Consider the following 15,807-nt stretch of genomic DNA (forward strand, 5'->3'; position numbering starts at 1 on the left):
GGACAGACTACTGGAGGTTGCAAACAAACAATGGAGGAGAAGCCTGGATGGAAAGGAGCAGGTGCTCCAAGTGGGCCACGTTCCTTTGATTCAGACACGACCCTGAGATTAGATACAGCAATAATCTGAGACACGCCTTTTATCTCTTGTTTGTGTTTGTATGGTTTATGCTGTGCTTTCTGTAAAATGTTTCAATGCATTATATAAAGCATTTTAACGACCTTTGTGTGAAAATGTGCTCCACAACTTTCTAAGCGATGACCTCAGAGTGCAAAGCTCAGTATGTTTAAAAGGACTCACATTTGTAATTGCCAAAAGCAAATGCATTTATTTTTGCCCTGAGTAAGATTTATGTTTATTAAAGCATGATATGAGGCTCTGCACCATTTAGACACACTCTTTTGTTCTTCTTTCTTTACAGTATATCCTCCATCTCATCAGAAGGATCAGAAACAGAACATGTAGCAAAAAATATACACTTATATACACATTTACACTTATTGTTTTTTTTACAGTTTTCATCAACAAAACAAGAACATTCGAGTTGACCAGTGTCAACTTTTGATTCCATTCTTCTTCACGTGCTTCAAGCAGTCCAGCCCTTCCCCAGGTCTACCAGCTCCATGCCTTCACAGTAGGACCGCGGCCTCGACACCCTCACCTGGTTTCACAGGGAAACATAATGAAACCAGATACACGTGCGCATATGCATACAGATATACCTGCCAAACACTCACTGTGGGAGTCCTTTGGGTGGCCAGTTTCTGCAGAAGGGGGAAGGGAGTCCACTGAATGGGTTCCACGGGCCAGCTGCAGACAGAAAGGTCACTGGCCTTGCCCGAGTCCAACACACCGTCGCCCATGCTCATCCCGCTTCCCCTCCAACCATACTGAGAGCTACAGGGAATACAGACAGCCAAGGGATTATTTACATAGTATACGAGTGAAAGAATACTTTCACACATACATTTACATTCTGGGAACTAAAGATTAGTTAGATTAGGAAAAGGATATGAATGTAGTTGTATTCATTGATATTGGCTTTAGTGATTTATTCACTTCATTTTTACTTGTATTGGGTTTTAAACATGTATTAAGCCATAGCTTGGGATACACTTTTTGTTCTATTTAATGTCACAAAATTGAATTAATCCAGTTGTTGTGTTTTATCTGTTTCTTTTATATCTTTACTTTATTGCTTTTGCTTTGATTTAATACAACATTTACTCATGAAAGTAGCATTCAATCGTTAAAACAGCTTTTAAAAAATATTTCTCCAGCAGCCAAAGGTGAAAAGGGGCAGATGAGAATGAAAACCTCGCAAAGAATTATCGCCCAATTCAGCTCTACAGGCCTGTTTTGTTTTTAAAGCATCTTTCAGGTTATGGTTTCGGTTTTACGGCCCATAACTTTAATGTTTTGGCTTTTAGTTCAGTCTGTCAACCTCAGCAGCCTGACTTCAAGATGCTGTTTTCAGAAAATGCTCTGATAAACCACTGAACACTACCTGCCTAGCGCTGAGCGATAGGTAGTGAGCAACTTGCTGATGAACACTGAAGCATTTAGCAGCTAAAGCATCAAATGCGTGGATCTGCTGCCCCCCAACTGGCAGCTGTAAAAGTGAGGTTATTGTTTTCTTGTAAGATTTCGTGGCTTCTAGTGCACCCCTCCTTTTCCAAGCTTTCCAAGAACAAAAGCGACCTTTAGGGAACATCAAAATGAGATGCTAGTGCCAGTTTTTGTCCTTACTGGGCGGCTGTAGAAACATTGTGGTGCAACATGACAGACTCCATGAAGAGGACCCACTCCCTATGTCGATGTGAAGGACTCGTTCTAAGCTAGCGAAAGCACAAAGATTCTTAGTTTCAGGCGATTATACACAAATGAAAACATAATTATGAATATTATATTCCATTTCTGCCTAAAAAGTCCCATAAAGCCAACACACTGGTCCTTTAAAAGTAATTATTCGGTGGGTCCAAGTTCAGTTTTTCTGTTTGTGTAATTGTGTGCGTGTCTAAGTTTGGGTTGCAGATCTAATGTCTGCTTGGTTGCTGAACTTTTCAAAAGTAGCCCGTTTAGATCTGCATTTAGCTTGTTTGTATCGTGTGTGTGTGTGTGTGTGTGTGTGTGTGCGCGTGTGTACCTGTGTGGGTAGATTGTATTGATGCGAGCCCCGTGGCTGGGGCAGGTGGAGGCCAGCGACAGCGTGTCGTCGTGGTAACAGCAGGTGCGGTCGAGCGCCTGCAGGTGCAGTAACTCATCGGAGCGCGTAAAGGCGGGATTATCCAGCGAGTCCGCCGATCCTGCCCACAAACGCAACCCGAACCGCCCTGACAGCTCATCGAAATGGTTGAACCTGCGATAGCTGCAGACACAACAAATCACAGTGTGAGGATAATTATTTCACGGCACAATATTCATATTCATGTATGTGCAAGACTAACACCTCACAGACTTGACGCGATGGCAGTGAACGTATCACGGTACGCATGACTGAAGTCCTTCAGGGGCTGTCTGCAAGTCTAGACGGTGGACATTCGGCTTCAACCAGACTGACTCCACATTTTCCAAGAGTTCACAATGCAGCCTTCATCCTAAATATGTGGTTCAGCAGCCAGACTGCGACATCTAGTGGACGTTACTGTTACTACAACTAAAGTGAGTGAAGTTAAACCCATTCTGTGCCAGGACACAATTTCCCCGAAGGTGTCCTTTGTGTTAATGGGACGTATGTCACATTAATCAGAGTTGTTTGGTGTCAACTGCATTTTCATGTTTACTCAGTTGACCATTTCATTCATTTTCAAAATATTTGTTGAAACAAAACACTTCATATTTCATGTTCAGGGTATCTGTGTGGTGTCTGTGAATCGGTGTGTTTGTATGGTAGCTTGAGCGCTGTCAGCTGTGATTGTGACGTGCGAGTCGGTGCATACCTGCTCCGAGTCTGATCCACTTTGGCCTGGATCAGAATGGCTCGGTAGCGTCGCACTGCCACAAGAGCCAAAACGGCAATCACTGTCACCATGACGAGTAAGATGGCAAGACACGCGCCCACGAGCCGCGCTCGAGTCATCCTCACGTCACACCTCTGACCCATGTACCAGAAGTCCTCTCCTACAAGGCAGCTGAAACACAAACAAGAAGACGTTTGTACAAAAACCTTCTTGGATGGAAGAGATGCAAACTGTATGTGTTAAAGCCTCTGTCTGGTCCTACCGGCAAACTGGGAGCTGGCCCGGGTGGTGAGTACAGATGCCATGATGGTGGCAGTAGTCAAAGTGGCAGACAGAAGAACAGCTGTAGTTTGAAGTGGCAGGGTTAAACACACACTCGTAGCCTGCTGGACACTGCAGTAACCAGTCACACACGTCGCCCTGCAGACCTGGAGGGAAGATATGTTGAAGAATGAGGCTGGTGGTATTCTTCATTTTGATTATTGCCAACAAATCCCATGAAACAACAACAACAACATTGTTTAGTCAGTCTCAGTACTTTGCTATCCTGTCTGTGGCACTCACTCCCAAGCTCATTACAACACCCACTGAGCAGCTAGATCTTAAATATTTGGCTTCATTTTTGATCACATACCACAGTAACCAGTTTAATATCCGAGTGAGCCAGACTTCATAATCAGATTTGCCATAACTGGATTGTGAGTTTAACTGAGTCAATCTGACTGCGTGATGATGTTTACATGAGTCTGCCTGTAACTGGGTGAATTAAGTAAGCAGGTTAAGAAAGGAATTCCCACAGAGGACATCTGGGGCAAGGGTCTGCAATGTGTTAATGTCTGTTCCCTTCACGCCAGGCTCTCTTTGATGCAGTACACAGGTTGCTGTACTCAAAAGGTGAAACTGCATAAAAATCTTCCCACAAATGTCACCAATTAGTGAGCAATGTGACCAAACAGAGGCAGATTTACTTCGTAGCTAAGCGTTATGCTTGAAGTTACAAGAATTCTGCGTTGCAATATTTAAATTCTGTTCAAAGAATTTAAAAGTCAGAATAAGACCCGATCCACTTGTGGTCATACTGGGGGCCAATGAAAAGTCTAAAAACCTACAGAGTGCACAAATCAACTCCTGTTGAAAGACTGGAATGCCCTGTCAGGTAAATGTTAAGGACAGTAAAGAGATGACGGGATATCAGAGGAGAGAGAAGAACGAGTTGCAACGATTCGCCTGCGACCACTGGTGCCTGAGAAGTTCAGCATCTTTGGTCAGCTGTGCGTAGGCTTCACAGCTCCTCACCTCCCAGTGTGATGTTGGTGATCTTGGATGACCTGAAGCGCCTCCCCTCGCACACAGCCTGAGCTAGTCCTGTTCGTTCCAACAGCGACGCGGGGCCAGTCATGCCGAGCCACCGCAGAGCCCCGCTGGTCCTGAACTCCACCAGACTCTGCACTGCATGGCCACTGAAAAACGCCAGCACATCCACTTTCTGTGGCTCTCCTCACAAAACCCGATGCAGCGCAACCCCACTTTGTGCCTCTCATGTTTTACCACCGTATTTGAATCACGGAGCTAAGCATCTTTTCTAAAAGATAAATACCTGGCCATCTATGAAACACCGTCAGCACTTTTGCTGTAGTTTGCACTGTTAGCACTGTTAGCGCTGTTAGCACCGGCTCATCCGTCACCATGTTGAGAGCCGTTGAGAGGCAATAGAATTCGCTGATGGACATAGTGGAGCATTAAGCAGCTAAAGAGACAAAATACTGTCACTTGAAATGTGTCACTTGACCAGAAACACAACTTTAAATGAAAGTTAATGTAGTTCCATGTCTGCTGGACGTGATAATAAGAAACTGTTTGCCAATAACAACTTGTTAGTGGGTCAAAATGTCTACGTCCTGTGACTTGACTTCAATGGTATTAGATGAGAGGCTCAAAATGGGGCGAAATGCAGCTCAGCTACAGTATATGTACTCTATACTAGGACTTCACCTGCTCCAGACTCCCAGCAGCTGGCTGAACCCCGGGGCTTTCTGAAGGTACGGCTCCACCTGAAGGAAACATGGAATGAGGACTTTGTAGCAGCCCCTCAATCAAACTCGAAAGCTATTGTATAATCACACGATTTGTTGGTGCTTTTCTGCATGCCAGTGTGTGTGTGTGTGTGTGTGTATGTGTGTGTGTGTGTGTGTGTGTATATAATCCCTCACCCAGGCAGCGGCGTCTTCCTCCAAACCAGAAGAAAAAGCCGATCTGGACTCTTCCACAACAATCTGCAGCAGCAGCTCAATTGACTCCACTGGACAAAACAGGAAAATAAATCCATTACAACAAGCCTGGACACAGAAAAAAAACGATTATTTAATCACACACAAATATGTACATTACCTCTGATGGCTGAAGGTTGGTCTGGCACGATGTAGAACTTGGGTGTGCGACTAGTTGTGGGGCTCCAAGTTGAGGTTAAAACAGAAGGTGCGAGTGCCAAACGGTTCCCCTGGCTAGGATGCAAGGTTGTCCACGATGGAGCTCCGGCTGCGGGAGTCAGTGTGCTTGTGCTGCCTGTAAACCATTGCCAGGACTTATCCTCTCCCTCTACTTCCTCTACCTCTCCATGTCCATAATCCAAATTTGCAGTTGTGAGTGAGAGCAAAGACGTCTGTGCAGTAGTAATGTGGTTGCGGGGCTGTTTAAGCGTAACTGGGACATCAGTAGAAGACGTCAAAGGCAGGTGGTTCCGTGTATGAGGCGTGCGTGAAGATGTTTCTGAGGGCGTGGGCGTGGTTTCGTGGTCGACGAGTGGCGTGTGGGCAGCGGATTCAGTGGTAGAGGAGGGCAAAAAAAGGGGTGTGTGAGATAAATGTGAACGACCAGGTGATGGAGTGTGTGTTTGCAGCGTGTATGGAGGCGTTGATGAGGGTATGGACGTACTGGACGACAAAGGAGGAACGGGAGTCGGTGAATTTGTGGGCGAGCTGTCGTGTGAGAGTGTGTAAGTGGGACGCAGCGTGTACGTTTCAGTGGTTGTTCCTGAGGGAGCTGAGGTCTGGACTACATCTCCCAACGTCAGCGGTGTCGAAGAAGAACCCGTGAAACTCAAAGTCCGGTCATCAACTTCGGTGATGCCAGGCGAGGAGGACATGGTGTCGGCAAAACGTTTGCGCGTGCTCTGCGATGCCGCTCGTGTCTCGTCTTTGCTCGTCTGTGTGAGCGGGGAGGACGTGTCAGGAAGTGGCGAGCGCGCAAGGCCCTCTGTGCTTTGGGGAGAGCTTGTTTCACTCTGTGTGGAGGAAGTGAAAGTGCGAAGGCTCTCGAGTTTGTCAGAGGACTCGAACGCAGCAGTTTGATCGGTGACCTCTGACGCAGATGATGCCGATGAGTCAGTTCCACTCGCGTTCGGATGAAATGAAGCAGACTCCACGGCACCAACAGCGGTTTCAAGCTCTGCGACGTGGGCGGCGGATGAATGAGTCCCGCTGGAGAGCTGTGAGGATGATGGCGATGGAGCAGTGGGTTCAATATCAGTGTGTGAGTCCCCCTGCTGAGGTTCGGTGGGGGATTGTAGAGGATCAGAGGTGACGGCGGAGGTCAGAGCCGAGTTAAGTCTGTCTGTGCTTCGCTGGCTCCTCCAGGAATGGGGGAGTTCCTCACCAGAAGCCCTGCTCACGGCTCCATCACGTGGGATTAGGACGGTACCACTCTCCCAGGTTGTCCTGGAAGTTGAAGCAAAGTTGAGAGGTGGGACTCTGGGGCTGGAGCGAGCTTGTGTGTCTGTAGATAGCTCAGATGTCTGAGTGGCTGTATATTTGTGAATATATGTGTCAAGCAAGGTGTTAGAGCTAACGGCTGTGGCATGTGTCACTGCAATCTGGGTTTGAGGGAGCTCGTTGCTTGATTTAATCCCCGTGTTTGTCGTGTGCGATGGTTGAAACAGCGAGTCTGTAGGCTGAAAATCGGGGCGTGCTCTCTCTCTGGCAGACATTTTTCCATCGGCGAGGTGAGGAGCTCCAGATGCATCCGCTCCATTGTTAGGTTCTTCCTCAGGAAGAGGGAGAGTTTCCCTATCAGCTCTCCCAGCCACAGTGAGTCCCTGCGGGGGTGAGGTGGGGTGCAGCGGGTCCTGAGAGGAGGGACTAGACGCAGACCGAGGCCCGGAGCTCCACTCCGGACCTTCAAAGAGGCGACCCCTGCCCCCGTCTGTCCCCCTCACCACGTCTTGACCAACAGGAGCGGCGCTTGTAAAGCTGGTTCCTGTCGGCGACCAACGCAGGAGGTCTTGGTCTGAACGTGGGCTGGTAGGGTCGTCCGAGGAATTCCTCTCATCTTCCTGGACTGGATGACCAAAACAAACAGAAAAAAACAGAGAGGGAGAGGGTGAGGACAGACAAGAGTGGAAATCACAACAACATAACATGTCTCACACCACAGTGAGTGTGATAAGAACTTTCCGACGGACTCAAAGCGCGGAACAATACATTTCCACAGTTTCACATAAGTCAAAGTAACTATAATAAACGAAACAAAACCTGATGTATTCATTGAGACAACTAAATAAGCAGCTTTTTCAACAGTTGGATCATACTCTCATGATCAGGGTGCAGGAAAGTGGGCCATCCTGACTCGATAAGTCAAACGAGATGATTGAGTAATGGTTGCTCACCATAATAGGACAGCTGCATTTCATTTGAGGAGCGTCCTGCTCCTGTCCAAGTGAAGGTGGCTTTGTTTCCATCACAGTGGGAGAGCAGAGCCGTCCCCCCGCTCCGCAGGACCTGATCTGCCTCGTTCAAAACACAGCGCACGACTACGCTTGAACCACTGTCCAACCACACTAACTTTAAAAGGACCGTCGGACCCAGAGGAACACCTATCGTCCAGGTGCAAACTGAAGCCGTCGGGGTTCTGTCAGACTGCTGGTTCATGGGGTTGAGTGTGTTGCTGGTGTCAGTCAGCAGTCCAGGTAAAGTGAGATTGATGTGACCAGCAGGCTGTTTGTCCAGGCTGACATCTCCACCGCAGTGGTGGTGCAGCAAGGTCAGTGTTTTATCTGAGGAAAGACGAGAAGAAAAAAAAGACACGGTTTTTTGAAGCAGGAAAATGTAAAAGCAAAAACCAGACAATTAGAGGAAAAAACTAACTCAATAAAAATGCACAGATCGTCCCCCTCTTTAATTATCTCTTGAATAATCTGATGACCCCTATATATTTGGATCAGGGCTTGAAGCAGGGTACAAAACTCAACTCTACAGAAACCTACCAACCTCTTATGTATTGACAGCAGCGCAGCGATGTTGTGACTTCATATAAAAGTAGCTGAAAACGAAACAGCAGTTTCAGAGAAAAGAAAATACAAAGCTCGGTGACAATAAAAGGCTTCATAATAAGATAGCAGTTTACAGCAGAGGTCCTTACCTGTTGTGATCATAAAGAGCAACAGGCAGGCGTGGAGCTGCATTTCCAATCCTGAGACATTTCAGTGTCGGAGACCTTATTAATCCCAAATCCATATAGCTCAGATGTACAGTATCTGTGCGTTATGATGAGGACGCGTGAACCGCGCAGAGCGAAAAAATGATCTCCGGTTTTCCTGCGAGCAGAGCAGTCCCAGCAAAACGCAGAGGCGTCAGAAACTTTCCTTCTCCATCATTTCCTTCCAACGGAAACCGCCGTGCTGTCAGGGGCACGGCGCCGCACGGTCACCTAAATGAGTTGCACGTGTGTCGGACGGTGCTCCTCGTAATGTGGGACGGACAGATGTTTTTTGTGCGCCCCCGGGCATGTTCCGTGCGCCAGTTTGTTTGAGTCAAACGAACGTTTCCAAAGACGAGAGGAAGGAATCCAGTGGTCGCGGCAGGGAGCTGGTTTTTACGCACATGCTTAAACGCAACACAGGAAACCTTTACCACAGGAGGCATGGAGACGTGACAGGGCAGTTTATTGGTGCTTTTACATTCACACCCCACTGTGTGTCAGACAGGGAGAGTTGTGACCAGTGGCCGGTAGCAGGATGGCTTCATTATCACTCATCAGACATGAAGATGAATTATAGAGCCGGAGCCTATTATTGTTTGTGCGCGTGGCCACATTGGGGCAGAATAACATCAGAACAAGCTGACAAACCTGAAATTAAAGGCAGGGTTGGTAATCTTCTTTTAAAATGTTTTTGATATTTTTGTTTAAAAATCGTATTACATCCTAACAGCAACATATATAAATGAATCATACCCTCTGACAAAAAATTTAAATATTTAGATATCTAAATATATAGGCTGTCAATCTTGGGTTGGTTTTTAGCAAATGTATCGGCTATCGGTCGTCTCTGGAGGATTGTTAAAATGCATATCGTGCTTTTCTTTCAAGGGTCTCACTGAGATAACAATCTTTATCTTTCTCAGTAACCATGTGACGTGACCTTTTCAAGATACTCTCATCCATAAACTACCATTTGAAAATGTATATGATCGCATTGTTTAATTCTGCTCTAAATCAACCCCGAAACAAGAGACTTATAAAAAGATATTTTTTTATTGATGCAGGAAAAATAATGACGGTGTTACAGGTCATCTGAACTTTGATGCTTTTAAAAGCTGCAGAGCTGATTGTTAAAACCTGGATGTTTTCAACTGTGCCATCTTTATCTTTGCATATCCTAAGGGAGCGGAAACATGCACTTTTCAAAGTGGATTATGTCAACAAATGATCGTTTCTTACTGGATATCTGCAAAGGATAACGAACTTAAATCAATGTGAAATGTAGAGAACTCAGAATAACAGCACTTTCTCAAACTGCAGCGTATTGGATGTATACTGTATATTTAAAGTATTTTAAACATCTTATGAATTCATTTTCCAAAACAAGATCGAGGATCTGTTCAGGCACACATACAGTAGAAATGGAAACGGTTACAGGAAAACATACAGTAAATGGTCCTTTTTGAAGACATGCACATACAAAAACAAACTTTTACAGACGCATTTTCAAACGCCGCGCATCGCGTGAAACTGTTTCCACGGGAGGAATCACTTCAACAGAGTCACAGGCACTCATGTTTTTATATAACGGTATTGCCAGGGTTAATAAAAGCTTGAGGTCTCACAGGAATAATCTGCGATACTGCTTGATGTTCAGTGTGATTTAATTGTTCGTACATGTCAAATAGCAAATTATCCCATTAAACTCTTGTTAATTGGGTGGTGTGGATCATTAAAATAAACTAGGTTGGGTTGGACTGTGTGTGAAGACTTGAGAGGAAAGTAAAGAATGTGGCTTCTTCCCGTCAACCAGTACGTAGGATGATGTGGACTCCAGATTCAGTAAAAACAGGACCGCTCATGTCTCCCACTTTGAGAGCAAAGGAGGCATCTTCAAAAGGCTTCTGCATTTGACCTAAAACATAAACAGATATATTATGTTGAAGGAATATTCTTTTATCCACGTTCAAATGAAAACTCACACATGAACATGTTGTAAATTGTCATCTGTGACCTGTGTGTGCACAGATACTTTTCTTAAAGTAAATTTGGTTTTACTTTCAACTGTGGGCGTGTCACTGAGGCACAGCCAGTCAGTGATGGTTATCGAGTTGGAAGCGTGTCAAATATTGCCAGAAATTAAATGAAAGTAAAACAAACGTCAAAATAAATTTCATTTGAATTTTAAAAAGCCTAACCAGGTACTGGAGTACGTACCTTTGCCAAATAATCCCAGATCTCCACCAATCTTAGCTGAGCTGCAGTCGCTGAACTGAGAAGCCAGGTCCTCAAACTTCTCGTCTCCAGACTTGATGTCTTCTATGTACTCTGCACAGAAGAGAGGAAAAAACAACAACTTTAACATGTTGATCAGACATGATCGAACCCCCCCCCCCCCTCCTCCAGTGCCTTACGTACTCTGAATGAGCTCCAGGGCCTCGTCTTTAGTTCGTGTGATAGTTTGTTCTCGCAAAGAAGATGGACGACGTGACTGATTGTGCTTCACCAGGAGGTGAGAGCAGCGTACCTGAGTGAGTGAAAAAAAACACAAACCGATCAGTGTCAAGAATCAATAAGACTGGTATGAATAAGTCAGTACCACCATCTAATACGACAGAGATACATCATAACTAATGGCTTTAGTGTTAATAAAGTCTGCATGTTTGCACTTCCGGTTCCCTCCTCTCAAAGTAAATTAGTTTCTTGAATGGGTTTTTGGTTAGAAACCTGAAATAAGTCGTTCCTGCAGCTAACTTTTCCCAAGTTAATGGCTAACTAGAAAGTGACAAACCCATGACTCTTTAATGAAGATGTAATAAGATCACCGTGCACATCCAAATCCTGTTGCTGGACAGATAGAAGAGAACAATGATAACATTAATGGGACTGTAGATCCCTTTCGTGCAACATACTGGAAAGTGAGTAAATGTTTTTTCTTACTTGAGTTGTAAAAGTCAGGAATAACTGATTGGGTCAGGAGTTGTAAACGTTCAGAATCTTTTAATCTCTCAAACCTCAGTCGGTACAAACTGACGCTGTTCAGTCAAAGTTTGTTTTAACCCCCCAAACTTTAATTGAAGTTCTAATTCACCAGCCACATTGACATTTTCCTAGCAAACCAAATGTTGTTGTGCAATGATTTTCTAAATCTTTAACAAAGCACCATTAAAAGTGTCACTAGTTACAATTTATAATCCTGTGTCTTAATACAATAACTAATTAAAAACCACCCTGTCCTCACGCTTGTGTCTGAAGTAAGAGGTGTTATTAAACACGTGGGACTGAAACCACAGCATGCAACCAGCAGGTTTGGCTCTAGTCTTACGGGGCTGCAATCATTTCTACAAACCACCACATGTCCCTGTGTTTTTTTATACTTTACTTCTTTTAGGCAGGAAGCCCAAATCTTCATAAAGCCTCGTCCACCCATCACTAATTTCAGTCGTCACTAAACTAGTTCAGTCTTCTTTTTATGTAAAACACTTTGTAACTCTCATTTTGAAAAGTGCTCTACAATAAAAGTGTGTTATTATAATAATAAATACATTTTAAATATTACACATAATAACCTTATCTGGCTCTCCACGGCCATCTCCCACCGGACGTTCCCACTGGCTGGCGTTGGTGATGTGGTTGAAGTAGTAGACTTTTCCTGCAGGACAAATGGTGAGAGTCAATAAAGATGCATTCAATTACTTTTAATACAAATGAAGGCAGCAAAACAAGCTGAAGACACATTTAATGGTGCTCAATATGAAATTCTGAACATATATATTGCCTCCACGAGGCTCTCAACATGGCAACATAAAGCATCGCTGTCCTGCGAGAACCACATATCTCTAAAGTCAACTTTTCATTAGCTCAGAAAAACTGCTTTCAGCTTTGTGACGGTGCATTTTCCAGCGGATCCAAGTGAGGTTTTAAATAGTTTATTTCGCTAGAAAATGCATTGTCGCAAAGCTGAAAACAGAGCTGTTTTTCTGAGCTCATACGTTGTGCTCACAGGGCGGCAACTGTATACAAACATATGATGATCTCATAGAATATGATGCATTGCTTTACATTAAACCAGCCAACAATATAGTTAAAATGAACATGGCTCAAACATCTACAGCAGTAAAATGCAACATAGACATTAATGCAGCACTGACGGGGACCAATTTACTGCTCAATGAGTACTTTTACTTTTCACACTTAATGTACATTTTAAGATTAAGATACACCCTTATTGATCCCCAGCAGGAAAGTGTTGTTGCAGCAGGACAGAAATAAATAATAGGCGGTACATTGAATAAGAAATTGACAGCGGTGTAATTAATGTGTGCATTAATAAAATTGAGTACTGTAACATATTATGTTATATGGTACATTATGATATAGTATGGTAAATATGAAACAGCGTAGAAAGTGCATCATTGTAATAAAAAAGTAGTAATAACATAGCAGACCTATATAGTATTTGCTCACAATACTTTAAAATGTAAGATTTTGAATGAAGGAATTGTATTTGTAGTAGAGTATTTTTAGACTCTCTGTATACTTATTCCCTTCACTGTTATGCTGCAGCCATGTAAACCATAAAATAGTCATGTTTTAATGGAATTGCAATCTACTAAGCTTGTTTTTTTGTCCTCCCAACATAAATATGTAAAATCTGCTACGGCTCGTGCAGTGCAGGTGACTGAGGCACTGGAGCAGAATGCCGTCATGCGGAGGGCCCTGCAGCAGCAGCCAGGTTTAATTGCTCAGCTCTGGCGCGATCATGAAGCAACACACCCCAAATAACAGCCAAACGACACATTTAGCAAAACACACCTATGAGACAGAGTTACCCGCCACTTGTTTCAGAACATCCGCATCAAAGTTAAAGTCTCGTCTGCCTCGTTTCAACACTAAACCACGATGCTGGGTCTGCTAGCTCGTAAGCTAAATCCATAACGGTACATATTACCATTTAGCTAAGTTAGCTAGCATATTTAGCTTCTCGAGGATTCTGTCTCACCTGAACTGCGGCTCATTCTTTTCTCCCATCCACCAGGTAACTTCTCCTCGTCTGCCATTAGTATTTCTGCAGCAGCGTTTGCAAATTAAATTTCAATGAAGCTGCCGTGTGTGTGACAGGTTGGGCTGCAGCTAAGCAAAGTACGACAGTTAGCAGCGTGTTTACGGTACGAATTGTTTGCAGAATCAGGTCCCGCCTTTTCACTGTCCTATCATAGGCTAATTGTGGCTGTCAATCACCGTTGTGCCGATTTCATTGGCTGAGAGGCTTATACTCAAAACAAATCAGCTTTACGGACGGAGAACAGTCCACAGAAAACCATCTAAAAGCAACATTTGTTATTCTGGTGTGAATTTCCAGGTAGGAATGTCACATTTAAATTAATTTAACACACTATCATTGAAATTTTAAAGACCGAATGTTGGTTTCCTTGTGTGCTTTGTAACATTACGCACATTGGTAAATACAATATACGCTAATATAACGTTAGCGTGTTGTGAGCTCTAGCTAGCTGGTGTTAGCTAACACCTAACAAAACAACCTGACTTATTTAAACAGATGTTTACAGTTCAGGCTCTGCTTCTCTCACGTGGCCACATGGCTGTAGCTTCTAACTAGCTAAATGTACGACCACCATTGTCTTAAGTTTTATGGACAATTGTTTTGGAGCGACTCAACATTCACACATGTTCATGCTAACCAACTATATTCGTTTCTTCTTTGGCTGACAGAAACTGAAAATGATCGAGGTGGTTTGCAACGATCGCCTGGGCAAGAAAGTCCGGGTAAAGTGCAAGTATCCTTCTCTGAAACTCTGGAGTTACTCCTGAATAATGCGTCCTGCCACACGTGTTGTACCCGGGTCCACGTACAGCTAACGTGGAGTTAGCTTGACTTGATTACAGAGATGCAAATGGGAATCTTGGATTTAAGGCCTCTTTTCAACTCAAAATATAGTATAAAAAGGAATAAAACAAGTAAAAAGTAGCCTCTAAAGAAGACATCAAATAGTGCAAAAGTTAAATGATTGGGATACAATATATCATACAGAGAATAATATATATTTGTGGTAGACTGGTGTGCAGTAGTTGCAAAGTGAATTAATTGCTATTTTATTTAGGTAGTCTTGAAGTCCTAACTTCAAGCATTAAAAAATGGATATTTTCAAAATAAGAGCACTCTGTAATTCAAGACAACTTCCTCCAAGATCAACAAAAAAAATATCCATCAACATCATATTTTGAAGAACCAAGTAAGGCTAGATGACATCATGTTAACCGGTGTTGGTTAAACCACATTTTAATTGTTTTTTGGTGCCATCATGTTGCTACTTCCTTAACCGCCATGTTTCAGTTCTGAAGACACTATTGGAGATCTGAAGAAGCTCATTGCTGCTCAGACAGGAACACGTTTTGACAAGATTGTACTAAAGAAATGGTGAGTTGCTTGCACGGGACACTGATCATAACAAGTGATTTTTGTGGCTGTCTTATTAGCAGTTGATTGTTCCTCCTCTGTGCCCACAGGTATACCATATTCAAGGACCACGTGTCTCTGGGTGACTGTATCCTTTTAAACAATCTTTGCAGCTGCTCCCTCTGAATTATTTGCATGAGTAGATCCCATTACCACTGATTTGGATGAACCTCATCTTCATAACATACTTGGAAGTTGCATGTTTTGAAATACTCTGAGGTCATTTTAACTTTGATGAAATATTTATTGCAGATACAGTAAGAAGTCTATATTGTGGATGTCAGCGGTAATAATGTATTTCTGTATGTCATCTGAAAACAGAAGAAGCATTTAATCATATTAATGGTAGCAAACTTTTACCAAGCGGAACTATTTTATCCTGATCGGTTGTACTTAACCACAACATCTGCAGATGAAATCCATGATGGGATGAACCTGGAGCTGTACTACCAGTAGAGGACCACAGGTCGATGCCACAGAAGACCCTCTACATCGGCACACACAGAAATAGGATTGGTCGCAGAAAACCACCATGATAATCAGAGAGAGCAAGAGCAGTATCTACGTAGACATTACATTGGTCTGTTTTAGCGTATGATTTGTTTTGCCTGGAAATTGTGTGAAAGACATATTGTGCAGTTTGTTTTTTAATTTTGGAATTAAAGCTGATATTTACCTACTAACAAGGCTGAGTGCTGGTCATTGCTGTCCTGTAAACTCTAGTATGAATTAAATGTAATTTTAAAAGCATACAACTTTAAAATGTTTGTACAGTGTGTCAAAAGAAATTAAGTCTTTGCTTTCTAGCTTTGGAGAGAATTGTCTGTGTGAAAATTGTTTAAACTTAAACCACAGAAATAACATGACCTAAGCTTATTAAGCAGAAGTATCAATATG

The 15,807-nt window shown here is 43.4% G+C and overlaps 3 protein-coding genes across 3 annotated transcripts; 1 reads left to right on the plus strand and 2 right to left on the minus strand.

The window, feature by feature from the left end:
- Positions 1-342: 342 nt before the first annotated feature.
- Positions 343-8,415, minus strand: LOC306785056 (uncharacterized protein; the record flags this gene model as incomplete). Its single annotated transcript, XM_079279280.1, has 11 exons — positions 343-661; positions 738-897; positions 2,147-2,368; positions 2,940-3,131; positions 3,223-3,388; positions 4,257-4,420; positions 4,953-5,011; positions 5,171-5,259; positions 5,349-7,292; positions 7,621-8,007; positions 8,373-8,415. The coding sequence occupies 11 exons, from the start codon at positions 8,413-8,415 to the stop codon at positions 587-589; spliced, it is 3,501 nt and encodes a 1,166-aa protein (XP_079135406.1). The 3' UTR covers positions 343-586.
- A 1,048-nt stretch (positions 8,416-9,463) lies between these two features.
- pin1 (peptidylprolyl cis/trans isomerase, NIMA-interacting 1) lies at positions 9,464-13,594 on the minus strand. Its single transcript, XM_079278118.1, has 5 exons — positions 13,435-13,594; positions 12,002-12,084; positions 10,851-10,959; positions 10,650-10,760; positions 9,464-10,347 (listed from the first exon to the last, which is right to left on the minus strand). The coding sequence occupies exons 1-5, from the start codon at positions 13,490-13,492 to the stop codon at positions 10,238-10,240; spliced, it is 471 nt and encodes a 156-aa protein (XP_079134244.1). The 5' UTR covers positions 13,493-13,594; the 3' UTR covers positions 9,464-10,237.
- Positions 13,595-13,701: 107 nt separating this feature from the next.
- On the plus strand, positions 13,702-15,596 carry ubl5 (ubiquitin like 5). Its single transcript, XM_079279116.1, has 5 exons — positions 13,702-13,794; positions 14,166-14,230; positions 14,788-14,871; positions 14,961-14,998; positions 15,323-15,596. The coding sequence occupies exons 2-5, from the start codon at positions 14,175-14,177 to the stop codon at positions 15,364-15,366; spliced, it is 222 nt and encodes a 73-aa protein (XP_079135242.1). The 5' UTR covers positions 13,702-13,794; positions 14,166-14,174; the 3' UTR covers positions 15,367-15,596.
- Positions 15,597-15,807: the final 211 nt, after the last annotated feature.

The sequence above is a fragment of the Melanostigma gelatinosum genome, assembly GCF_949748355.1.
Source record: "Melanostigma gelatinosum genome assembly, chromosome: 11".
Lineage (NCBI taxonomy): Eukaryota > Metazoa > Chordata > Actinopteri > Perciformes > Zoarcidae > Melanostigma > Melanostigma gelatinosum.

Bases quoted from the DNA above. Each gene is read 5' to 3' on its own strand.
- pin1 (XM_079278118.1), bottom strand. From the start codon at position 13,492: ATGGCAGACGAGGAGAAGTTACCTGGTGGATGGGAGAAAAGAATGAGC. The intron at 12,085-13,434 runs GTGAGACAGAAT...TTTGTCCTGCAG, and splicing joins AAGAATGAGCCGCAGTTCAG to GAAAAGTCTACTACTTCAAC. The intron at 10,761-10,850 runs GTACGTAAGGCA...TCTTCTGTGCAG, and splicing joins GGCCCTGGAGCTCATTCAGA to AGTACATAGAAGACATCAAG.
- ubl5 (XM_079279116.1), top strand. From the start codon at position 14,175: ATGATCGAGGTGGTTTGCAACGATCGCCTGGGCAAGAAAGTCCGGGTA. The intron at 14,231-14,787 runs GTATCCTTCTCT...GCCATGTTTCAG, and splicing joins AAAGTCCGGGTAAAGTGCAA to TTCTGAAGACACTATTGGAG. The intron at 14,999-15,322 runs GTATCCTTTTAA...CAACATCTGCAG, and splicing joins CCACGTGTCTCTGGGTGACT to ATGAAATCCATGATGGGATG.